The 23,150-nt window shown below is 49.6% G+C and overlaps 1 protein-coding gene across 2 annotated transcripts in view; it reads right to left on the minus strand.

The window, feature by feature from the left end:
- Positions 1-278: 278 nt before the first annotated feature.
- LOC311244600 (zinc finger protein 335-like) overlaps positions 279-23,150 on the minus strand; it is an 81,160-nt gene continuing 58,288 nt past the window's right edge. For both annotated transcript variants that reach the window (XM_084334197.1, XM_084334196.1), the window contains exons 25-28: positions 21,805-21,888; positions 21,643-21,702; positions 8,987-9,071; positions 279-913 (exon numbers count right to left, since the gene is read on the minus strand). In XM_084334197.1, coding sequence (XP_084190323.1) covers positions 807-913; positions 8,987-9,071; positions 21,643-21,702; positions 21,805-21,888 — 336 coding nt within the window. In that variant the 3' untranslated portion in view covers positions 279-806. The remainder of the gene's footprint in view (positions 914-8,986; positions 9,072-21,642; positions 21,703-21,804; positions 21,889-23,150) is intronic.

A 23,150-nucleotide genomic window follows, 5' to 3' on the forward strand; every position in this document is an offset into this window, starting at 1 on the left:
GATGACGATGATTATAAAATGTGTGGCTCTGACATACTGGATGCCCGGGTAATATGTATCCCAAATGATGAAAAAATAACAAAATCCAAAAAAGAATGTAAACAAAGTGATAATGGTTTATTTGGTGTCAGATTTTAGCTTATTGGACACTTCTCATTCACCAACCAAATCAAACATATACCCTCCATCATGGAAGAGAAGACAATTAATAATAATAATAAACTTTATTTATATAGCAATTGCAAAAGATATGTACAAATGATTCGCTTCATGCTCAATTAACACTCTATATCACATCGGACCAGTAGCATTCCCACAACAAAGCAGATTTATTTTTACAGATAAAAAATAAACACTTCCTTTGCATTTTCTTCTTCTTTTTTTTCTCCAAAAGTTTTAATGTCCCTCTGAAAGCTCAATATATTTATAAAAACAGCCATTTCATCTTGTTTTTCGACAACATTGTCTTGCAAGTCAAAGCGGTCGAGGCACATGGAGACTGATCTGCTTGAATAACTACAAAGACCAACCATGATGAACTTATCTCCTTAATGCACAGCCCCTATGATTAAATTAGAAGCGACAGGTGCAATCTTCTCAATTACAAAAAAAGCTGTTGATCCGAAAAACGGATAATAACATCCAATATACAGTATTGTTCTACATCTCACAACCCCACATAGCTGAAAAAGCACAACTTGAGGTCTCAGATTAATTCGCCGGGGTTCTAGTGGCTCCTGTGTTCTGATTGGTCGGCAGACCTGTCAACCAGGGCAGCGCGACAGCGCACGGGTCCAATGGAGCCTCTATTCGTCGGTGAAGGTGATGACGTCATACTGGATGCCCTGCTGCTGTAGCTGCTCCAGCTGCTCGGGTGTAGCCTCGGTGTAGACGGTCTGGGACTCTGCTATGGCTGCAGGGGGGTTGAAGTCAGTTAACACTTTCACTACCACACTACGTAAGGGATAATGTATAGCTACGAGGTCATTGTCGCAAAATAATTGACAGACACAGAGTTTAGAATACCGAGGCGCCTCGCCGAGGTGTTATAAACGTAGTCAAGGTCAATTATTTTGCGACAATGACCGAGTATAGGCTATTATTATCCCGCTTATTACATGGCTAACTTACTAACAATATACCTAATTCATTTTACACCATCGACAAGATGAGATCAAATGCAGACGCAGTTGTTCTGTGGCTCTGTCAGCCCAAATAAAGTTATTATTATCGCCGGCAGCCGGCAGGTGTGTCTGATTGCACTGATGCAGTGTGTGTCAGTGGGCTTGATTGCTCCAGCTGCGAACAGCGGTCATTATTGCTCGGCAGCGGTCCGTTATCAAGTAATAACGGACCGCTGCTAGGGGCAACCGAGCGCTATTGACCAATCACAATCAAGCATTTCGGCGAATGTTAAAACGCCATGTAATAAAGAATGTTAACACTTTCACTACCACACTACAGAATGTTAACCCTTTCACTACCACACTATCCAATCCAATCCAATCCAATCCAACTTTATTTATAAAGCGCTTTAACAGCCACAGGGGCACAAAGTGCTGTACAGAGGGAGCATATTAAAAACTATAAGCAGCACAAAAAATAGATAAAAAAAAACAAGAGTACCAAAAAAGAGAAGAAAAAAAGGTAAACATAGGCAGCAATACAAATTAAAATAGATCAGAGTACTTAAAAAAAATATTTAAAAGCAAAGGACACAGTAACAAAACGATACAACAATAACACAGTAAGACAATAAGATCATAAAATCAACAAGCTACATACATGGTGTCGAAAGCAAGAGATAAAAGGTGGGTCTTAAGGAGGCCTTTGAAACGGGGCAGTGATGAGGCCTGCCTAATCTGCAGTGGCAGCTCGTTCCACATTTTGGGGGCGACAACGGAGAAGGCACGGTCCCCCCTGAGCTTACGCCTAGTTGTAGGCACTACTAGGAGCAGCTGGTCAGCTGACCTGAGAGAGCGAGAAGGTGTATAGACCTGCAACAGCTCAGAGAGGTAGGGTGGGGAAAGGTCATGAAGAGCTTTAAAAGCAAATAAAATAATTTTAAAATGAATCCTAAAGTGCACGGGGAGCCAGTGGAGTGAGGATAAAATCGGTGAGATGTGGTCATATTTACGAGTGCCAGTTAAAAGACGTGCAGCGGCGTTCTGCACCATTTGAAGGCGGCCACTGAGGATCCACTCACCCCTATATAAAGTGCATTGCAGTAATCCAGCCTAGTCGTCACAAATGCATGGATTACTGCTTCAAAATGCTGCGCTACAGAAGGTTATATTTCGTATTGGCATCGCGTCCCGCTCTTAAGCCATACCGAGATATACCTCATCTCATGTACCTAGTGTACTCCATCAACGAATAAACAAAAATACACCCATCACCTGCCAGGCCCCGCCCCTAGTGGCGTACTATAAAGTACTACGCGTGGTCACCTCACTCTTCCTCTATATTCGTTTCCATCATAGCGGATGCAAGACACCCTATGCAACTAGTTGATATGAAAAGTTTAGAGTAATTAGGTTTGAGTGCTTACCGAAGATTTGCCTACCCCTGAAATCTTCGCGGCATGTTCTGGCGGTTCTGCGACTCTGCAGCGGGATGCATTTTCGATGCATCTCAGCGTCGAGTTCTCTAGTCTCCTTGTCTTGTTGACAGCAGACAGAGGGACAGCGTGTGAGGTGTAGCTATCGAGCTACCTCGCACAAGGTAGGACTTACGCCACTAGGCATTATCACTGGTGTTAGTAAATGCTGCTTGTTGTGAGTTGTATATTGTGCCAGGGGCAGGATGTTTGGGTAAACGTCCCTCTAAGAGGTGGACGTTTCCCAGGCTGTCCTGGAGCGCGCTGCTAATACTAAATGCTATAAATGCTGGGTCAATGTTCTACTGTTCCCCGCTGTGGGATGTCACTAGGCATGACAAATGCTGGCGTTTGTGATGTGCTCGAGTTGTCCCGAGAGACAACCGAGTGTGTATTGGCGCAAGCGGCGGGATATCTGGGTAAACGTTGTTGCTTTCCCTGTTATCCTGGAGCGTGCAGTTAACGCTATGCTATATTGGGCTACTGTTTTCTGTTCTGTCTCTCTGCTACGGGAAGGTCTGTCTATACTACGGTCTTCCCTCCTCTCAACCATTCATGCTGACGGTCAATCGGTGTCTACTGGGGGAGTATTGCGGGGGGGCTTTGTTTACCTTCATGGGTAAATGGGCTGAGGTCTAGGGCTGGTGTGCTGTTGTGAATATTATGAATGAATGCGGGACTGGTTCTCTCTGGTACGCAACCCCTTAACGTTGTGTGCATGGGCTTGCCCATTCTACAGTATTTTCGTAGTTCATTTATTCATTAACCCCTTCATGGTGCACACCACAGTGGAGGTTGCTGGTTGCAACCACCACTGGTGCTCCGTGTTAGCATCAGTCCTTTGCTTTTGACATGTTGAAACAGTGCCCCGCCCGGCCGACGCCATGAGGTGGGTCGGCCCGGCGAGTGGCTGGTGGGCTGCTAAAGCCTGTACCGCCACGGTATGGAATTGGCAGCGATTAGTAACTGTGTTTCGAATTGCTGTTTTTTTCTATCAAAAAATGGTGTCTGGTGGCGGGGCCTTGAGGGCCAGCCGACGTCGACACATCGCGCGAGGCTGTTGACGTTATTAGCTTTGACCTAGCCGCAAGCTATAACCGCTCAGGGCTCCCCTCTCCGCAGAGGATCTTGGTCTTCCGCTGGAGCGCGGGCGGTATTGTCCTAGGCCCCACACCGCCTCACACCGCGCAGCCAGAAGAAGAGAGAGCATGGCCTCGTCAGCGGCAATGACAAGGCCCTCGACAGGCGGCCATGTTTTCCCCCGCCAGAGGTATCCTGGGCGTTGAATCGACAGGTGTCCACAAGGCCGACAGCCTTGGCGGCCGAGGGATCGGCCATGTTGGATGAGCTCGGCTTGGAATATACAGCCCGTTCTCCGATCACTCCCTCCCCCAACACCAGCGGAAAAAGGGGCTCCGATTGTTTCCTTTGGCTTCCTTTGGCTGCGGGCCGCGTGCCTTCGTTGAAGCGTGTGCGGCCCCACTTTTCGCTTCTCATGGGGACAGGGGCTGACACCCAGTTGATGGCTGAGCCTGGGTCTGTCCGTGAGAATGTTGTGCTGTCAAGCGGCTCCCACACCATAAGCTGTGTTGGTTGAGCCTGGTGTTATGTCTGTCAACTATAAGTGTTGTCAGCAGGGGGGCTCGAAACCTTTTTGAGGCACACAGTGCGGGCTTCCCCGACCTCGCCTTCGCCAGGCCAGGTATCATGTTGGTGCCTCCCACTCCCGCGAGATCGGCAGTGGTCTGAAAAGAAGAGGTGCGCGTGATTTAGGTGGTAGTAATATCACTGCAGGGCTACGGTGTGTAGGAACCCATGGGGTCTTCACGCCTTGCATGTCCGGCTGCAGAACAACTCCTCAGCATGTTCTGGAGGGGTGTTCAGTGGGGGGGCTTTTGTCACCTAGATTGATGTCAGCTTCCCCCGTATCAAACCGGCCCTTTCTGTCGGGGTCCCCCCTTGGGTGCGATTGCCTCGTGGGTAGTGTCAGGTTCTGACCCGACTCCACGGAACGCTCTGCTCGCACGGGTCCAGGGTTGGCTACGCACAGCGGGTGGGACCGGGCCGCCTATCTACAGTTCCTGGCGGACCTGCGCCACATGGCGGCGGGTGCGTTGGGAGTGTCATCACATATGGCTACAGCAGTACCATATGTTGAGGTGGATGGAGAGAACGCTGAGGCGGGGACTTGTATTTACACAACCCCACCTGTTTTCGGGTTTGGTACAGACCCTATTGTCAGGGTCACCAGCAGTGACAGCTCTGGTCAACGAGATCCAATCTCTGTGGACGAAGCAAGCCATCGTCGTGGCGTTTTTCCTCCCGGTGTTCTCTGGTGCCTGAGAAATCGGGAGGGGGGGTGTCAGACCCATGCTGGACCTGTCCCATGGGAAGGTTCAGCATTTTTTGGATCGTCTCCTACCTGTTGAACACTGTCAGGTGGGGGTCTGGTTCTCCTCCATAGACCTGTAGGATGCGTATTCGGATCTCCGATCTTCCATCCTAGGGCTTACCTACGCTTCCTTTGCAGGGTTAGCGTATGAGTACCAGAGGCTGCCATTCGGTTTTCTCTGGCTCCCCGCATCTTCACCAAGTGCGTGGAGGCCGCACTGGAGCCTCTGCGTCGTCAGGGGTTACGAAGTGTATTCTGCCCTGACGACGTTCTGGTCCTTGGCGGTCAAGGTGGATCGTCAGGTCTCGTACCAGGCAGGTTCCTACCAGCCTGGGGTTTGCTGTAGACTGGAAGTAGAGTACTCCTCTTCCCAGTCAACGGTTGGAGTGCTATGGGCATCCCTCTCAGAGCGTGTTGTCGACACGCTCGGGAGGTTCCGTCCTAGGACGGTTATGGCGCTGTCCGTGATACGCCTGCTCGGTATGATGGCATCTGCTCATTCCGTGGTCCCTCTTGGCCTCCTCTTCACCCCAGGAGGGGGTTACGGAGGTGGGTTTTTCCAGTATGGAAATAGACCCGGTGAGAGGCAAGTGGAAGCGGCTAAGGTTCCCGTGTCAGTACTGGGGGACCTCGCCCCTGGGGGGGGGGTCCTCACCAGGGGGGTCCCCATGGGCAGTAGGCTGTCACACGTCACGTTTTTCACCGACGCCTCCCTCGCTGGAGACGCGTCGGGCCAACGCAGTAGGGGGCAGCTGGCAAACCGTGCTGCCCGGTCTGCGCTACATTCAATGTGTTGGAATTGAAGGCAGTCCTTCTGGTCCTCAAACGGTGTTTTGATCAGGACGGACAACACGACGTCAGTGTCGTATATCGACAGACAGACAGGAGTACGCTCCCCCCGTCTGCACCGGGCGGCGGTCGGCTGGCTATGGGCGTTCTCCATCTGCGCAGCCTGAGGGCAGGGTGGGCAGGGTGAATGTGGGTGCAGGTGTGATGTCGCGGGGCGGTCCTCACCCTGACTAGTGGGGATTACGTCCAGACATAGTCGGGCAGGTCTGGGACCGATTAAGTGGCCGTCCGGGATTCTGTACGCTTCCCCCCCCCTTACACCTGATAGCTCAGCTGTTGGGGTGGGTACGTCGGGAGCGCGGGACTTGGTCCTGGTCGTGCCGGGGCTCAGCGGTTTGGTCCCCGGCCCTGATTCAGCTCTGTGTGGCCCCGCCGTGGCCTGTTCCGTGGTCACCATGGGCCCTCTCTCAGGCACGCGGAACTCTGTTCTGCCTTCCTGTTCTGGGGCAGCCTCTAGGCCTGGCTGCTGTCAGTGTGAATCTGGTGGGGATGCGTCTTGGCTATTCTGTGCTTAACGCTATCCGGCACGCGTGCACGCTCCGTCCTCTACCACGGCTTACGCAGGTAGGTGGCGTATTTTCCAAGAGTGGTGTAGAGTGGGGGGCTTGGACCCGGTGTCTTGCCCCCTGGACGCTGTCCTTTCCTTCCTTCAGTCTATTTTCGGGTAGACTGTCGGCTTCGACGGTGAGGGTATATGCTGCGGCTATATCCTCTTGTCATGTGGGGTTGAGGGCGTTACGTTGTTCAGCCACCCTCTTGTGAAGCGTTTCCTGCTTGGCGCTCGGCGTCTTAAGCCGGTGGAACGTTCTGTCTCTGAGTTGGGACCTCCAACTGGTCCTCGGCCGGTTGTCTGAGGCCCCGTTTGAGCCTCTTGAGCAGGCGTCTTTGGAACAGCTGTCTTTAAGACTGCATTCCTGCTCGCCATCACCTCCGCTAAGTGCGTGGGTGAGCTGTGTGCTCTCTCGGTGCGGCCTGAGTGCTTGTCTATTCGTGTCAATAGCGGTGCGACTCTGAGGCCTGATCCAGTCTTCGTGCCAAAAAAATATCCGGAGCTCTTTTCGCTCCAGGGATATTGTGATTCAGGCGTTTCATCCGCCTCCTCATGCTGGTGAGTTAGAGGCGAGCCTTCACCTGTCGTGTCCCGTCCGGGCCGCGTGAATATTAAAGGCAACCAACTTGTGTTCAGCTTTTCTCTGATTGGCCACGACGCCCCGCCCCCTTTTTCCGCGAGCGCGGCAGAGGTCCCTGCAAGCGACAGAGGTCCCAAATGAAATGAATGAAGCGCGGAGCATAATGTATAATGTTATTTCGCGGAGCATAATGTATAATGTTATTTCGCGTTTGTAACGGCATAACATCAGTGGAGGCTGCTGACTGATTAATAATAAACTCTCTTTATTTCGCGGAGCATAATGTATAATGTTATTTCGCGTTTGTAACGTCATAACATCAGTGGAGGCTGCTGACTGATTAATAATAAGCTCTCTTTATTTCGCGGAGCATAATGTATAATGTTATTTCGCGTTTGTAACGCCATAACATCAGTGGAGGCTGCTGACTGATTAACTCGTAACGTAATATAAAATACAATGGTGAGTGAGAAATGTATCTCCAGTGATAAAACCCAGTGCTCTATGATACACAGCGTGGATGGGCTTTCAGGTGGAGGGAGAGGCATGCATGTACATAATTTCACCATAATCAAATACAGACATAATTGTGGATTATTGTACAATGGTCTTCTTACTGGCAGCAGAAAAGCATGATTTGTTTCTATACATATTTTTACTTTCAACTTTTTAGAAAGGTGTTCCACATGGCCCATGGGTGTAAAAAGAGAGCTTATTATTAATCAGTCAGCAGCCTCCACTGATGTTATGACGTTACAAACGCGAAATAACATTATACATTATGCTCCGCGAAATAACATTATACATTATGCTCCGCGAAATAACATTATACATTATGCTCCGCGCTTCATTCATTTCATTTGGGACCTCTGCCGCGCTCGCGGCAAAAGGGGGCGGGCGGTCACGTGGCCATGTGGCCAATCAGAGAAACGCTGAACGAAAAGCTGAACACAAGTTGGTTGCCTTTAATATTCACGCGTCCGGGCCTTGGGGGTTTACCTCAGTCGGACTCAGGACCTCAGGGGTACCGATCAGCTCTTTGTTTGTTACGGTGGCTCTCGCGCTGGTAAGGCACTGTCCAAGCAGCGCCTGTCACATTGGTTGTGCGAGGGCATTGCCCTTTGCTACAAGTTGGTTGGGCTGGCCCCCCCTGGGGGTGTCAGGGTGCACTCCACTCGTGTGCTGTACCCGCCTGTGCTGTGCGTCTTAGGAGTCTCTAGTTCCCTCTTTTTTCGCACTTTGGTGGAGTTGACTGCCGCACCCTCTTCACTAGGAAGGGCGGGTGGACGGGACTCCCCTCCCCCCTGGTGGTAGGGCTTGCGGGTCCTCAGGGGGTACATTTGTCGGGCCACGCGTCTGCTCTGCCCCATATCTCAATATGGTGAAGAGCGAGACGCGAGGCCAGTAGGCTATATAACGAAAGGTTATGACTATAACCTAGTTATATGAGTACTGGCTGAGCATCTCGCTCTTAGCGCACCCTGAGGTCCCTTGGTTGGGTTTTCTATGATGGAAACTTTTTCCCGAGGAAGGGCGAGTATGACCATGTCCGGTGTCTTATAGGGGGGCACTGGGGCGGGGCCTGGGTGCATTGTTTTCATTAATGAAGTACAGTAGGTACTGGAGATAAAGATATATCTCAATATGGCGAAGAGCGAGACGCTCAGCCAGTACTCATATAACTAGGTTACAGTCATAACCTTTCGTTAACCTTTCACTACCACACTACTAAAGATGGTTAACCTTTCACTACAGATGGTTAACCTTTCACTACCACACTACAGAAGGTTAAGCTTTCACTACCACACTACAATGGGTTAACCCTGGAATGGGAACGTCATGGAAAAGTCATGTAGTGGGGTGGTAAAAGGTTAACCTTCTGTAGTGTGGCAGTGAAAGTCTACATGACCTTTTCATGATGTTCCGGGGTAACTTAGTTTCCCCCTAACTCTCCAGGCATCTCCACGAGTGTGGGAACCCTGCCGTGAGGTTTAATGAGTTCCGTTCAGAACTGACCTGTGACAGCGGAGTGGGCAACGGCCTCCAAGTCTTCTGAGCTGATAGGTAAGTACTGGATCTGACCGTCGTGGCTCACCGTGATCTGAAAAAATAAATAAAATAAAAAACAGTTATGAAAACAGATAACCTGATGAACCGTTAATAAAAAAGTGTATTTTTCCATGTGGCTGCCCACTGATATTAACTTTGCATCCGTTTAAAGACGTGAATAAAAAACCTGAACGCTCAGTGGAACTGTGGGGCAAAGATGAATGCATGATATCGACTGTCAAGCTGCGTACATGGATCAGTATCAGTAGGCATCAGTAATGCCAGGCCAGGAACACACGACTGCTCCAATGGAGCTGCTTAGTGGCCAAAAGTGTCAGACTGGGGTTGTACTGAGCCGCTCCCCGGGAAAAGCCGCATTTCGGGAAAAGCCCATAGTACACTATGGGCTTTTCCCGAAATGCCCCTGTTTCACACTCGCACAGTTACACACACAGTGGGGGAAAGTTTGGCTTTCCATGTTCCACTCAGGGGTGATGTAGTGTGAAGTAACTAATTGTACTTGTAAGGCTGCCAACGAATATTCTATATTGAAATTAATAATAGACTTGTAAAAAAAATAAAAATGAAAAATAATAATTGTATTCGATTGTGAAAAAAACAGCCCCTGGTGGGCGGTCGTTAGTGGTTAACATACCCTTGTATTTGTTCGGTACACTACACAGCCGTTCGGTATGGTATACGGTACACACTGAAACTTGTTCGGTACGGATACGTGTACCTTTACACCCCTAATATATATATATAGGGCCTTCATAGAGTCTGTTGTTTCCTTTGCTGCCATTTGTTGGTATGGAAACCTTGGCATTAAACAAAGTAATGCCCTTAACCCTTTCACTGCCACACGACAGAAGGTTAACCCTTTACTATCACACAACTGATGGTCGTCGTGTGGCAGTGAAAGGATTAATGTTACAAAGGATCAGATTAAACCGAATATATATATTTATTTATTGATATATATTGCATAGTATTTGTATATCGTTTGATATCCCCTGTATATTCCTTGTACATATACACGGAATATCCCTTTAGCCCAGACCATAATAGTTCATTCTCCTATTGGACAGCGGTCCACCGGCGCCAGGGACCGGCCTCCGGAGCCAGGTTCAAAGTCACCGTCAAGATGTGTCTGGACATGCCCGCCCTTGCCCAGGGATACGCAACAGAAATGAGAGTGGAACTAGTTTTGTTCACCGTGCGTATAAATACGGCGCAGGTGAATGTAGAAGCCCCTTACCCCCTTACCTTCCTTAGTATGTTACCGATAAGTTGAAGCCTCACCCACGATACAACGTGCGGTGAAGTATGGCCTGTTTGGCCTCAGAATAGAGCATCGAGACCGCGTGCGAATTAGTAACTGAATTGTCAGAGTTTGGCGCTATACCGTCGAGTGCGACATATTTCTATTGAGTCTTTAATAGTCTATTTGTGTATAGTGTATCGTGCGGTTATAATTCTACAGTGACCAGCATCTCCAACGCTTTCTCGTATTAGCTAGAGTTCTTATCCAGGCTGGGCCGACCGCATGGCGCTTTCACCCGAGGAGACCTAGGCGAGAGCCGTATGGACATGTACACTGGATTAATCTACCCGACGACTACATAGCCCTTTGCGGCTGGAATATATTTGCTTTGGTACTGTGATTTATGGAGCGGATAATCGCCGACGCCTGCACGCGTTGGATTTACCCCGAGAGGAGTCAAGTCGAGTCGGCGCTCAGAGAGCCTGAGGCCGCCTAGCTTTCTTCCCTGTGGAGCTACAGTCTACAAGAGAACCAAGCTGTATTCGTCTGTGGATCAAGAGGCTACTGCACCGGCTTCTGTACCTGAAGTCTCCCTAGTCATCGTTGACCAGACGTCCTACTACCGACAGATCTTCTACCCCCCCTGCTGGCTTACAACCAGTGGGAACCCCTTCCAGTATCTCCCGCTATCACTAGTGCACCATAGATATAATTCCCTAAGATTCAGGTTGTATAATTACCTCCTGCGTAACCAGAGAATGGACATTCGTTATTGATTTGCCTACGCATACTCCTTTGCCTTACAAGTGCATTCAAAGAATAATGTAAAGTATCCTATGTACCTTTTGCTCCATTAAATACTTGATTAATACCTTTGACTGGAACCGATTTCATTGTGGGAAGTGTTCATCATATTCATATATCGTGTACTGTATGGCCAGTAATTAAAGTACATAAAGCGGTAGTGGTTTAATGATACCATACTTATCAATACAGTCAGGGAATTGTACCCCTCAGTTACAATTGGTCCTTCGAGCCGGAGGGTAACTAGTGTAATATTAATATAGTGGTATTAATATTGACATGGCCTATGATGAACACTCCACAAAACGGTTCTCCTAAAGTAGATCGCCCGCAGCGTAGACGGCAGACACCTCAGTACTTAGAGGATTACGTTGCCAGTATACTACCTAGCCTTCTACAGACGGTAAACGCGGAAAAAGTAGATAGTAAAATTATGTCCGACCCTATCGCCCAGGTTACCCCGCCAATAGAGGCCCTAGTGGGTTCTAATGTAACTGACCAAGCTCACGGTAGGGACCAGGAGGGACCCGACACGACTTTACCCCCCGCCAAGACCGAAGAAGTAGTCCCCGGAGAGCTCCAGGATAAAGACGGCTCTCCAGGGATGGAACTCTACCCGTTACAAGAAGAGGAGAGCACCCAGGAGATGGATCTCCAGGACTCGCCACAGGAGAACAGATCTCCAACGAGTACTGCCAGGAGCGGATCACCTCAACCAGCGTCTTCCCCCAGCGGGGCGGACAAGATGCTGGCACAGGCATTCCTCGCCAGCCTAGCAGCCTCTACAGAGCGCGATCGACTCCAAGCACAGATGCTTAGCGAGCGCGAACATTCTTCCATGGAAAGAGAACGCATTCAAGCGCAGCAACGGAGCGACGAAGATCGTATACGTCTAGAGATTAGACGCCTTCAGACGGAAGAGAATATGGTAAGAGACCGGGCCGAAGCAGAGCGCGCCGCCGCCGAAGCCCAGCGCGCCGCTGCCGGTGCCCAAAGAGAAGCAGAGCGCGACCGATTACAAGCGCAGATAATGGAGCAGCTGATCGCCAGGGCGACACCCCCTCCCTCCGCACGGGGTTCCAGGGCCTCGTCAAGACACGGGTCAAGGGCACCCTCCCCTACCCGATCAAACGACCCTGAGCCCGACCACCAGAGAGAGCCTATACCCCCCTCCGAACTCCTTCCCCGACCGGTCCACGCGAGGACCAGCTACAAGGAAGAAACGGTCTACACCGCGGAGAGGCTAAATAGACGACTACAGGATCTAGAGGACCTGCCAGAGCAAGAAGAAGAGGGAGAGGAGGAGAGTCAAGCCCGACAGCAGCACAGAACTCCACAGGACCAGGAGGTCCAGTACAGCCCAGGCTCTACCCCCGCGGCTCTGCGCTACAGACCCCCGACTCAATTCACGGGTGAGCTTGACGCACGACCAGCCCCGAGGAATAGCACCTGGATACGCGGGCCATGGTACCCAGCAGGTACCAGCCCACCAAGAGGCGTAAGAGGAGACTCGCCTAGGAGGCCTCTCTTCCAACGCTCACCGATGTGCCAGCCATCCATGGCATCATACATTGGCACACCGACGTTTCCGGACTTCACCCACGAGAACAGAGCACAGTACACCGAGCTACGAATGTGCCTAGAGACAATGATGTCCGATGTAACTGACGAACCGTACAAGTATGCTATCCTACTGAAGCACCTCAAGGTGCCCCGAGCGCACAATATAGCGCTGGCCTATGCCACCTCTACTACCCCATACACAGCGGCTCTAGCAGCACTCGACCAAAGATATGGACGTATATGGGATTACGTAATACAAGAGATAAGGCATATTGATCGCCTACCCCCAGCCACAGACAATCGCTCACTAGATGACCTGTCTATCAAGGTACAATCCCTGGTAGGGATGCTGGGGGCGCAAAGAGAAAAGGGTATGCACGAACTGTACGCAAACTCTAATGTCGAGAGGATTTTAGAGAAGCTTCCGCCCGCCCGACAAGAGCGCTTCAGGCGGCAAAGAGACCACCGTGATCCTAACGGTCCCGAGCCATCCCTCCTAGACCTAGCCGACTTCCTAGCGAGAGAAGTCAACAGCCTACGGTTGGATACGTTCATGCGGAGCACCCCAAGCTCCAGAGAGGGACCTAGGAGAGCAAACGATGGCCGAAGATTGGTGACCGTCATGCACCAATCAGAACCAGTACCGAGCAGCAAGAACCACAGTACCCCCTCGATGAAAGAGAAGTGGAAGATGGTGTGCCCGTACTGCGAGAAAGAACACTGGTTGTCACAATGTGACACATTCAAGAAGATGACCGCCGATGAAGTGGGTCAATGGATAAAGTCCAACCGACGCTGTTACCGATGTGCGCGCAGTCACATGGCAGCCGAGTGCCGCTTAAAGAAGAGGTGTAGTCGGTGTGACGGAGCCCACCTAGATGTCCTACACGACAGTAACAGAAGAAAGCCCGCACCCTCAAGCAGCACAAAGGCAAGTGTCATGTACATTGACCCCGCCAGCAGCGGGGGCGCCCGAGTGCTCTTAAAGGTGGTCCGCGTAACACTGAGTTACCAAGACAAGGTCATGGACACTTACGCCGTCCTTGACGACGGGTCAGAGAAGACCCTTCTCCTCGCATCCGCTGCGGCCCAGCTGGGGCTGCGGGGGAGCGAAAACCAGATGACGATTCGGACAATAAGAAGAGATCTAAAGACGATAAAGGGCGAGAATGTCTCCTTCACTATCGCAGCAAGCGGGCAGCCAGAGAGACGGTATAGGATTACTAATGCTTTCACCAGCCAAGAAATAGGCCTGTCGCAGTACACCTACCCCATCGCCAAGCTGATGGATAAATATGTGCACCTGCGTCAACTACCTATCCCGCTCATAGACGGCGCCACCCCGACCCTGCTGATAGGCTCCGACCATGCAGACCTCATAGTCCCGATAGACCGGGTCCACACAGGGCCCAGAGGCTGTCCTGCAGCAGTCGAGACCCGCCTAGGATGGACATTACAAGGCCCCCTCGCTAAGTCTCTTAACCGAACAGCAGCCACTAGCTGCCTCCACTCCAGAGTGACAGAAGAAGACACCACCCTCCTACAGCATGTCGAGAGGCTATGGACACTAGAGACAATGCCCTTTAAGAACGAAAAGAAAGACATTCGTTCCAAGGAAGACATTTACGCTATAGCCCTCCTCGAGCAAGGGACAAAGAGAGTCAAAGTCAACGGAGTGATGAGATACGCAACTCCACTCCTGAGGCGAGAGGGTATGCCTACCTTCCACGCCCCAAAAGAAGCGACGGAGCGGTATCTATTGAACACAGAGCGGCGCCTAGCCAGAGACCCCGCTCAAGAGACGGTGTACCGCGCTGAGATTAACAAGCTAATCACAGCGGGACACATAAAGAAAACTGACTGGCGACGTCGTGCGCTGCTCCGCGCCTCCCTGATCAAAGGCGGCTTTGATCTCCGGCAGCGGGCCAGCAGCGACCCCCCAGTATTGCGCAGCCTCTCCCCAGAGGACAAGCCCCTGCTGCGGTTCCTATGGAGAGAGAGGATCGGGGATGAGCAACCAGCCATCTATCAATGGGAAGTCCTCCCTTTCGGAACCACATGCAGCCCATGCTGTGCTACGTTTGCACTGCAAAAACACGTCGCAGAGGACCCAGCAGCTGATGAAGAGGTCCGACAAAGTGTAGGAAATAGTTTCTACGTGGACAACTGTCTGCAAAGCGTCTCGACGCCAGAAGAAGCCGAGGCCCTTCTACTCAAGCTCCGCGCCTCCCTGATCAAAGGTGGCTTTGATCTCAGGCAGTGGGCCAGCAGCGACCCGCAAGTATTGCGCAGCCTCTCCCCCGAGGACAAGGCAGCAAGCAGCGAGACCTGGATGGCGACCATCCCAGGAGAAGCCCAAGAAATGACATTAGGACTAGTCTGGCGCTTCAAAACAGACTCGCTCCATTATAAACACACACCCCTGACCAAGGAGCAGGGAAGGTCGACTGCACTACCGACCACCAGACGGAGTGTATACAGAACACTCGCCAGACAATATGACCCGTTGGGATGTATTCTACCTTACACCACCAGGGCAAAGATGATTGTAAGAGCGTTATGGGACAAGGACCAGGGCTGGGACGACCCCATACCCGAACACCTTGCATCCACATGGAGAGAGTGGGAGACGGAACTCAGCTCACTCCCAGGTGTAAACATACGCCGCAGCTACTTCCCACCCACAGTGAGGCCGGAGACGTGCCAGATGGACCTGCACGTCTTCAGCGACGCCTCCGAAGTAGCCTACGGCTCGGTGGCCTACTTGCGTGCCCGAGAGGAGGGAGGAGAAATACATACTGCCTTCATCCTGGCCCGTTCAAGAATAGCCCCACAAAAGCAACAATCTATCCCGCGTCTAGAGCTCTGCGCAGCCCTAGCAGGAGCGTAACTCGCCACGTTAATCCAACGTGAACTCACCATTCCGGTGCAAAGAACAATCTTGTGGTCAGACTCCACGACAGTACTCACATGGATCCGGTCTGATTCGTGCAGATACAAGGTCTTCGTGGGAGTCAGAGTCACAGAGATTCAAGATTTAACAGAAGTAGCAAGCTGGAGGTATGTGGACACAAAACACAACCCAGCTGACGTCATCACCCGGGGAATGTCCCTGGATGACCTCACCCGTCACAACCTATACAGTGACGGGCCAGAGTTCCTCAAGCTCCCGGAAAAAGAGTGGCCTACACCCACCCCACGGGAAGAGAGTAAAGAGGAGGCAGAAAACAAGAAATCTATGTTCTGTGGATTGAACACACTCGTCTCCACAGACCCCGACATAGACGATTGCCTCACCCTAGAGAGTGCGCAGCTAAAGACATTCCTGTGGCACCACCCAGAGGTTCAGCTCACTACTGACATTACTGCAGCTGACTACGAAGAAGCGGAACTTCTTCTACTACAACGAGCCCAGAGAGACTCGTTCCCCGATGAGCTAGACTGTCTACAGGGAGCAAAGCCCGTCCCATCAGACAGCAGACTGCTCCACCTAGCCCCCGAGAGCGACGCCCATGGTCTCATCAGAGTGGGTGGTCGTCTGCGGAGAGCTCCAGACTTACCGGATGACGTCAAGTACCCGATAGTCTTAAACAGCCGACACAAGGTCACAGAGCTGATCATAAAGAAATACGACGAGGATGTGCATCACGCCGGGGCAGAGAGAGTCTTCGCGGAGATCAGACGTCGTTATTGGATACTGCAAGGGAGAGAAGCAGTGCGGCGCTTCCAGCGAACCTGTCTAGACTGTCGTAAGTGGCGAGCGCAGCCCAGTATACCCCGGATGGCTGACCTACCTCCCTGTCGCCTCCGACTCGGCGACAAGCCCTTTCACTCCACCGGTATGGACTGTTTCGGCCCGCTGTATATAAAGAAAGGAAGAGGCACCGAGAAGCGGTGGGGTATTGTATTCAAATGCATGACCACCCGAGCGATGCATATAGAACTCCTTCCAACCATGAGCACAGACTCATTCCTTATGGCCTTCCGAAGATTCACATCGCGGAAAGGCAAACCGTCTATATTGTTGTCTGATCACGGGACAAACTTCAAAGGCGGAGAAAGAGAGCTGAGAGAGAGCTTCCAAGCTATGGGCCCAGAACTTAAGACCCACCTCGCTCCATACCAGATTGACTTCCAGTTTAATCCCCCGAACGCACCTCACTTCGGTGGAACTTGGGAACGAGAAGTACGTTCAATAAAGACAGCCCTGTACGCGTGTAGCTTTATGCCAAGCAAGCAGTGCAAAAATTTACCGTAGTGGCATGCAGTAATGCGCCTTTCATTTTCCGCCGCCCAGCGCCCAGGTCTCGCGGAAATAGGCTGTCTATTGCCATTCTCTTTGACAAACTCTAACCTTAACCAGCTCCTTAACAACGCCTAAACGTAACCGTTCTAACCTTAACCAACTCCGAAACAATGCCTAACCTTAACCTTAACCATGCCTAACCTTAACCATAGAAATTATATTGCCATTCTCTTTGACAAACTCTAACCTTAACCAGCTCCTTAACAGCGCCTAAACTTAACCGTTCTAACCTTAACCAACTCCGAAACAATGCCTAACCTTAACCTTAACCATGCCTAACCTTAACCGGCGAAAGAATACACGTTAAAAAAAAATCACGTTAAAAAATATTTTCGATGGGATTCGAACTCGCCAGCAAACAAGCGATAGGATCCACAGCCATGTGTCCTTGCCAATTGAGCTATTGCTAGATACTGAATAAGGGGCGGTGACTTATATATATTGAGCTCCGCTCGTGTCGACCAAGGCGGGATCTCATGCGCATGCGCGGGCACCTCGCGCGAGCACGCCGGCGCACGCACGCACCTGAGCGAGCACGCCGCCGCCGGTGCACGCACGGTAGCATTTAAGGGCGCTTTACCGCACTAGCGTGCGGTGACGAATGCGGAAGCATTTTTGCACTGCTTGCTTGGCATTAACGTACAGGCGCCCTGTACGCCGTGCTTGGGGCCCAGACCGTGGCGGAAGAAGTCTTAATGACAGTCCTCACGGAGATCGAGGGAGTATTGAACTCAAAGCCCCTCGGTTACGTCTCAAGTGATGTAGCAGATGTCGACCCAGTCACCCCCAACACACTCTTGATGGGGCGGCTGGACCCCGCGCTACCACAGACAATGTACAGGCCTGAAGAAGCGAACGGCCGAAGAATGTGGAGGTACAGTCAAGTACTGGCTGACAAGTTTTGGAACAGCTTCCTACTCCACTACCTACCGTCTCTACAGACCCACCAGAAATGGGTGAAAGAGAGAGACAATTTGACAGAAGGAACAGTCGTCATGATTATCGACCAGTCACTACCCCGAGCTATGTGGCCGGCCGGCCGCGTAAGCAAAGTGATCACCGGTGCCGACGGAAAGGTCCGAGCAGCCGAAGTGCTCGTCCAAGGGCGGACCTACACCCGACCCGTGGCGAGGCTAATAGAACTGCCAAGGCTCCCCGATACCATCGATGACGACCATGACCCCATGACTTTGTGAACTGACAGACCCCTCACAGCAGACATTGAGTAGTGGACAGTGCGGTTAATCTGTCTCTGCTTAGCTAATTAGGTGGGACTAATTAGGGGGCGGCTGTTACAAAGGATCAGATTAAACCGAATAAATATATTAATTTATTGATATATATTGCATAGTATTTGTATATCGTTTGATATCCCCTGTATATTCCTTGTACATATACACGGAATATCCCTTTAGCCCAGACCATAATAGTTCATTCTCCTATTGGACAGCGGTCCACCGGCGCCAGGGACCGGCCTCCGGAGCCAGGTTCAAAGTCACCGTCAAGATGTGTCTGGACATGCCCGCCCTTGCCCAGGGATACGCGACAGAAATGAGAGTGGAACTAGTTTTGTTCACCGTGCGTATAAATACGGCGCAGGTGAATGTAGAAGCCCCTTACCCCCTTACCTTCCTTAGTATGTTACCGATAAGTTGAAGCCTCACCCACGATACAACGTGCGGTGAAGTATGGCCTGTTTGGCCTCAGAATAGAGCATCGAGACCGCGTGCGAATTAGTAACTGAATTGTCAGAGTTTGGCGCTATACCGTCGAGTGCGACATATTTCTATTGAGTCTTTAATAGTCTATTTGTGTATAGTGTATCGTGCGGTTATAATTCTACAGTGACCAGCATCTCCAACGCTTTCTCGTATTAGCTAGAGTTCTTATCCAGGCTGGGCCGACCGCATGGCGCTTTCACCCGAGGAGACCTAGGCGAGAGCCGTATGGACATGTACACTGGATTAATCTACCCGACGACTACATAGCCCTTTGCAGCTGGAATATATTTGCTTTGGTACTGTGATTTATGGAGCGGATAATCGCCGACGCCTGCACGTGTTGGATTTACCCCGAGAGGAGTCAAGTCGAGTCGGCGCTCAGAGAGCCTGAGGCCGCCTAGCTTTCTTCCCTGTGGAGCTACAGTCTACAAGAGAACCAAGCTGTATTCGTCTGTGGATCAAGAGGCTACTGCACCGGCTTCTGTACCTGAAGTCTCCCTAGTCATCGTTGACCAGACGTCCTACTACCGACAGATCTTCTACCCCCCCTGCTGGCTTACAACCAGTGGGAACCCCTTCCAGTATCTCCCGCTATCACTAGTGCACCATAGATATAATTCCCTAAGATTCAGGTTGTATAATTACCTCCTGCGTAACCAGAGAATGGACATTCGTTATTGATTTGCCTACGCATACTCCTTTGCCTTACAAGTGCATTCAAATAATAATGTAAAGTATCCTATGTACCTTTTGCTCCATTAAATACTTGATTAATACCTTTGACTGGAACCGATTTCATTGTGGGAAGTGTTCATCATATTCATATATCGTGTACTGTATGGCCAGTAATTAAAGTACATAAAGCGGTAGTGGTTTAATGATACCATACTTATCAATACAGTCAGGGAATTGTACCCCTCAGTTACAATTAACCTTCTGTGTATTGTCGCAGTGAAAGGGTTAACCGTTTTGGTAGTGCAGCAGTGAAAGGGTTAACACTATGGTCGCCGAAAACGCCTTTGGACGTCTTTCCTAGCCATGCTCATTCTGCCGAAGACGCCGTAACTCGTCTTTGATATCAATAATTCAAAAATCTGTGATCGAAATCATATTTCTCCTCCGGGGACCTGAGATGTACAGCTGAGCTCCACTCAACTCTCTAGCGGTTCAAGAGCGCCATCTGGTGGCAGATCGGCAGATCGCCAACAGGAAGTGACTCGTCAAACAGGAAGTGCTCATCCATATTTCGTCCGGGCACTCGCGATCATTAGCAGGACTCTATCTCAACACACTGGATAATCAATCGCTCGCCCTAACTCAATAAACAACGTTATTTGGACGTATATAGTATTATACAACCTGGAAATGGTTCATCAGGATCAATATCCCATAATCGAAAACTGTCTACTCCAAGCTGATCGTCCAACGGCGCGAGGAAGATACGGTGAGTTTCAACGTTATTTTCTAACGTCTTCTATACTAACTGATCTGATGATCATATGACCCACACTAGATGAATGGTATAACGTTGCCCACGGAATTATAAACGCCCCCTCGCCCATCCGGTCAATATCAGATGAACAAGGAAGATTGTACCTCCAGTTGAAATTTTTCATCTGGCACCGATCGCTACCAAACTGTATTTGATCATCAATATAATGCATTTGGGGCTATAAATCAAGTTCTGGAGAAAGCTGCAGAAAACGATAAAAACATACTTATACTTTAGACCATATTTTAGTATGAATATGTGAATGAAAAAGTATATCGTTGTTACACCCTGAACAATGGATATAGGACATTGAATGGGCCATAATAATGTCAATTTAGCAATAGAATTTAAAAAGTTATAGCCCTGCAAAGAAGGGGAACTTCTCCACAGACAAATAGAGCTGGCTAGGGATGGTAAATTATGAATTTAACCATGGCGATCAAAGTGTTAACAGGATTGTGAGGGGGGCTAGCAAGATTGTAGGGGTACAATTCAGCTGTCTGGGTCATATATATGACGAGCAGGTGCTCAGGAAGGCGTCATCGATTAGAGCGGACAGCTCTCACCCCCTAAATCCGGAGTATCAATTATTGCCTTCCGGCCAATGTTTGGAGACCCCTGCAGCTAAAAACAATAGATACAAATTCTCATTTATACCTACCTCCATTCGTGCCATCAACCAATGTAATAAAAAAAGTCAACCAACGAACAAGATTCTTGTACCGGATCTCCTCTCTGGTAAACAAGAATACCCTGAAGACTAACAGGAGCACTCATTCAAGGGTACTACGACTATGCTTGCACCTCATGGTACCAAAGCACCTCAAAGGCACTAAAAACAAGATTACAAACATCTCAAAACAAACTGGTCAGACTACTGCTTGACCTTACTCCTAAAACCCACCTCACCCCTGCCCATTTTAACAACCTAGGATGGCTTAGAGTAGACAACAGAGTACAGCAACTTGCAATGGGCCTGGTCTACAAGACCTGCATCCCCTTAACAATTGTGTGTATTGAGCCGTACTGTATTGTACCCATTCTGCAATCTGTTAATAAAGTTTTCAATCAATCAATCAATGGAGGAGGCAGGAGAGGGCAGCTTTAAGGTGGGTGGGTGGGTGGGGGGATGGTTGTGGTTGCTTGTTTGACTGTTGTCATGATCTGATCCTGCAACCATGTACTGTACATGTCTGTCTGTGTTCTTCTTGTTATGTATGTTTGCTGTGTTTTTTTGGAGCTCCTATTTATCTGCTGTAACATGAATTGCCCAGTTTGGGACATACTAATAAACTTGACCTTGACCTTGATGACTTTGGCTATATTAGGTAGACTTTAAATTATTTTTTATAATAAAACAAAAGGTCTTTGTTGTTGTCGGGGACAAGGAATGTTACAGACCACCGACTGCCTTGTGTTTTCTCTTCCATCGCATTATGTTAACTATCGAGTACTTCGGATAAGCGTCCTCACCTGTTGTTCCTGCAGAAAGGCCCCGTCGTGCTCATACTGGATGATTTGTCCATCTGGCATCTAGAGGGTTAAAGTTAACGCACAGTTAAAAAAATAAAAAGCACTTTTAACTTTCAAATCCATTCATTGGTCAAAGGGTTTCTGTGCAGCAACTACACTCACCTGTATGTGGTTGCCGTCGGCGACCACCACATATTCCTGAGGTATTAGGTGCTGCACCCCGTCCTGTGAGATTATGTACTGGACCTGGATCACATACCAGAGATGACATCAGACGATTAGATGAAGTAATAATAATAATAATAATAATAATAATAATAATAATAATAATAATAATAATACACAGCACAACATAACACACGGAAGAGTCTAGTCCATCAGGTCAGGAGCTTGGTTAGTGTAAGGGGGTATCCCATTCCAAAGGATCCATCCGTCAACAAAGCTAACATGAGCTACATCGGCACAAATGTATTCCCAAAACGGTTCCCCATTAAACATTATTGAAGACTCGTGTGACAGATAAGTACTTAGGATTACTCACCCCTTACCAGTTTGTCATGTATTTTGTTCATTAACACATTCATGGCCATTTGGATCCATCTAAAATCACTGTAGACGGCCAGCATTTCTAAACAGACTTGCATAGTCCGTGGGGCTGTTTGTAGAGCTAAATCTATACTTTATAGTATTGCTATCTGTCCATTCTCATTGTCAATTGAGACCATAAACCGTCCCTTCAAAATGGCATAAAGATATTTTTTTTTCATCAATACGTTCTCATTTTATAGCGTCTTGAATATAAGCGTTATAAGGGATTTCGGCTGGGATATTTCCTGGAACGCGAGATACAGGGCTAATAGCTACTAACGTTAAATCCAATGGCATTTCGGATATACAGAAGCTACAGTTAAAACTCAAACTGCATATGATCGGTATGATGGTCCACCACGAATGCATGAAAGGGGGGGCGGGGGACGTCGTTTCTGATTATTGATTACCAATAACCGCGTTAGCCTCATTAGCCTCATTCGCTGATCGGGTGGATGGCTATCATAACAAGCCCTGATCAGCATGTAATTTACGTGAAAAAGATCTTACCGTGGACCGGTTGGATCCCCCAAAGCATTTCCCAGTTATCGATCGCCATCTGGTAGACCCTTATGTCCATTGGCTGATGATATATTCCTTTACTGCATAGTGAATTCGGCGTCGCAAAAGGTATTCCAAGCTACAGGCTGCACATCCAGAATCCAGCTAACTGGAAACTCCATTGAAAGTCAAAAAAATAGTGCACCGTTCTGCCACAGGGCACACTGCATTATCGAGACAGCACCCCTAAGAGGATGTGGCCGGTAATGCACTTTTCAGAATTCGAAGAGGAGGGTAGATCTGCAGTGCAGCTCGGTGACATCGAGTAGATTATTACAATGGAATAAAAGCCAAAACAACCTTGCCACGGACATGTCCGTGGCTTGTCCTCAACCGTTGGATTCGAAACACGGATTTAT

The sequence above is a fragment of the Notolepis coatsorum genome (assembly GCF_963971535.1).
Source record: "Notolepis coatsorum genome assembly, chromosome: 17".
Taxonomy (NCBI): Eukaryota; Metazoa; Chordata; class Actinopteri; order Aulopiformes; family Paralepididae; genus Notolepis; species Notolepis coatsorum.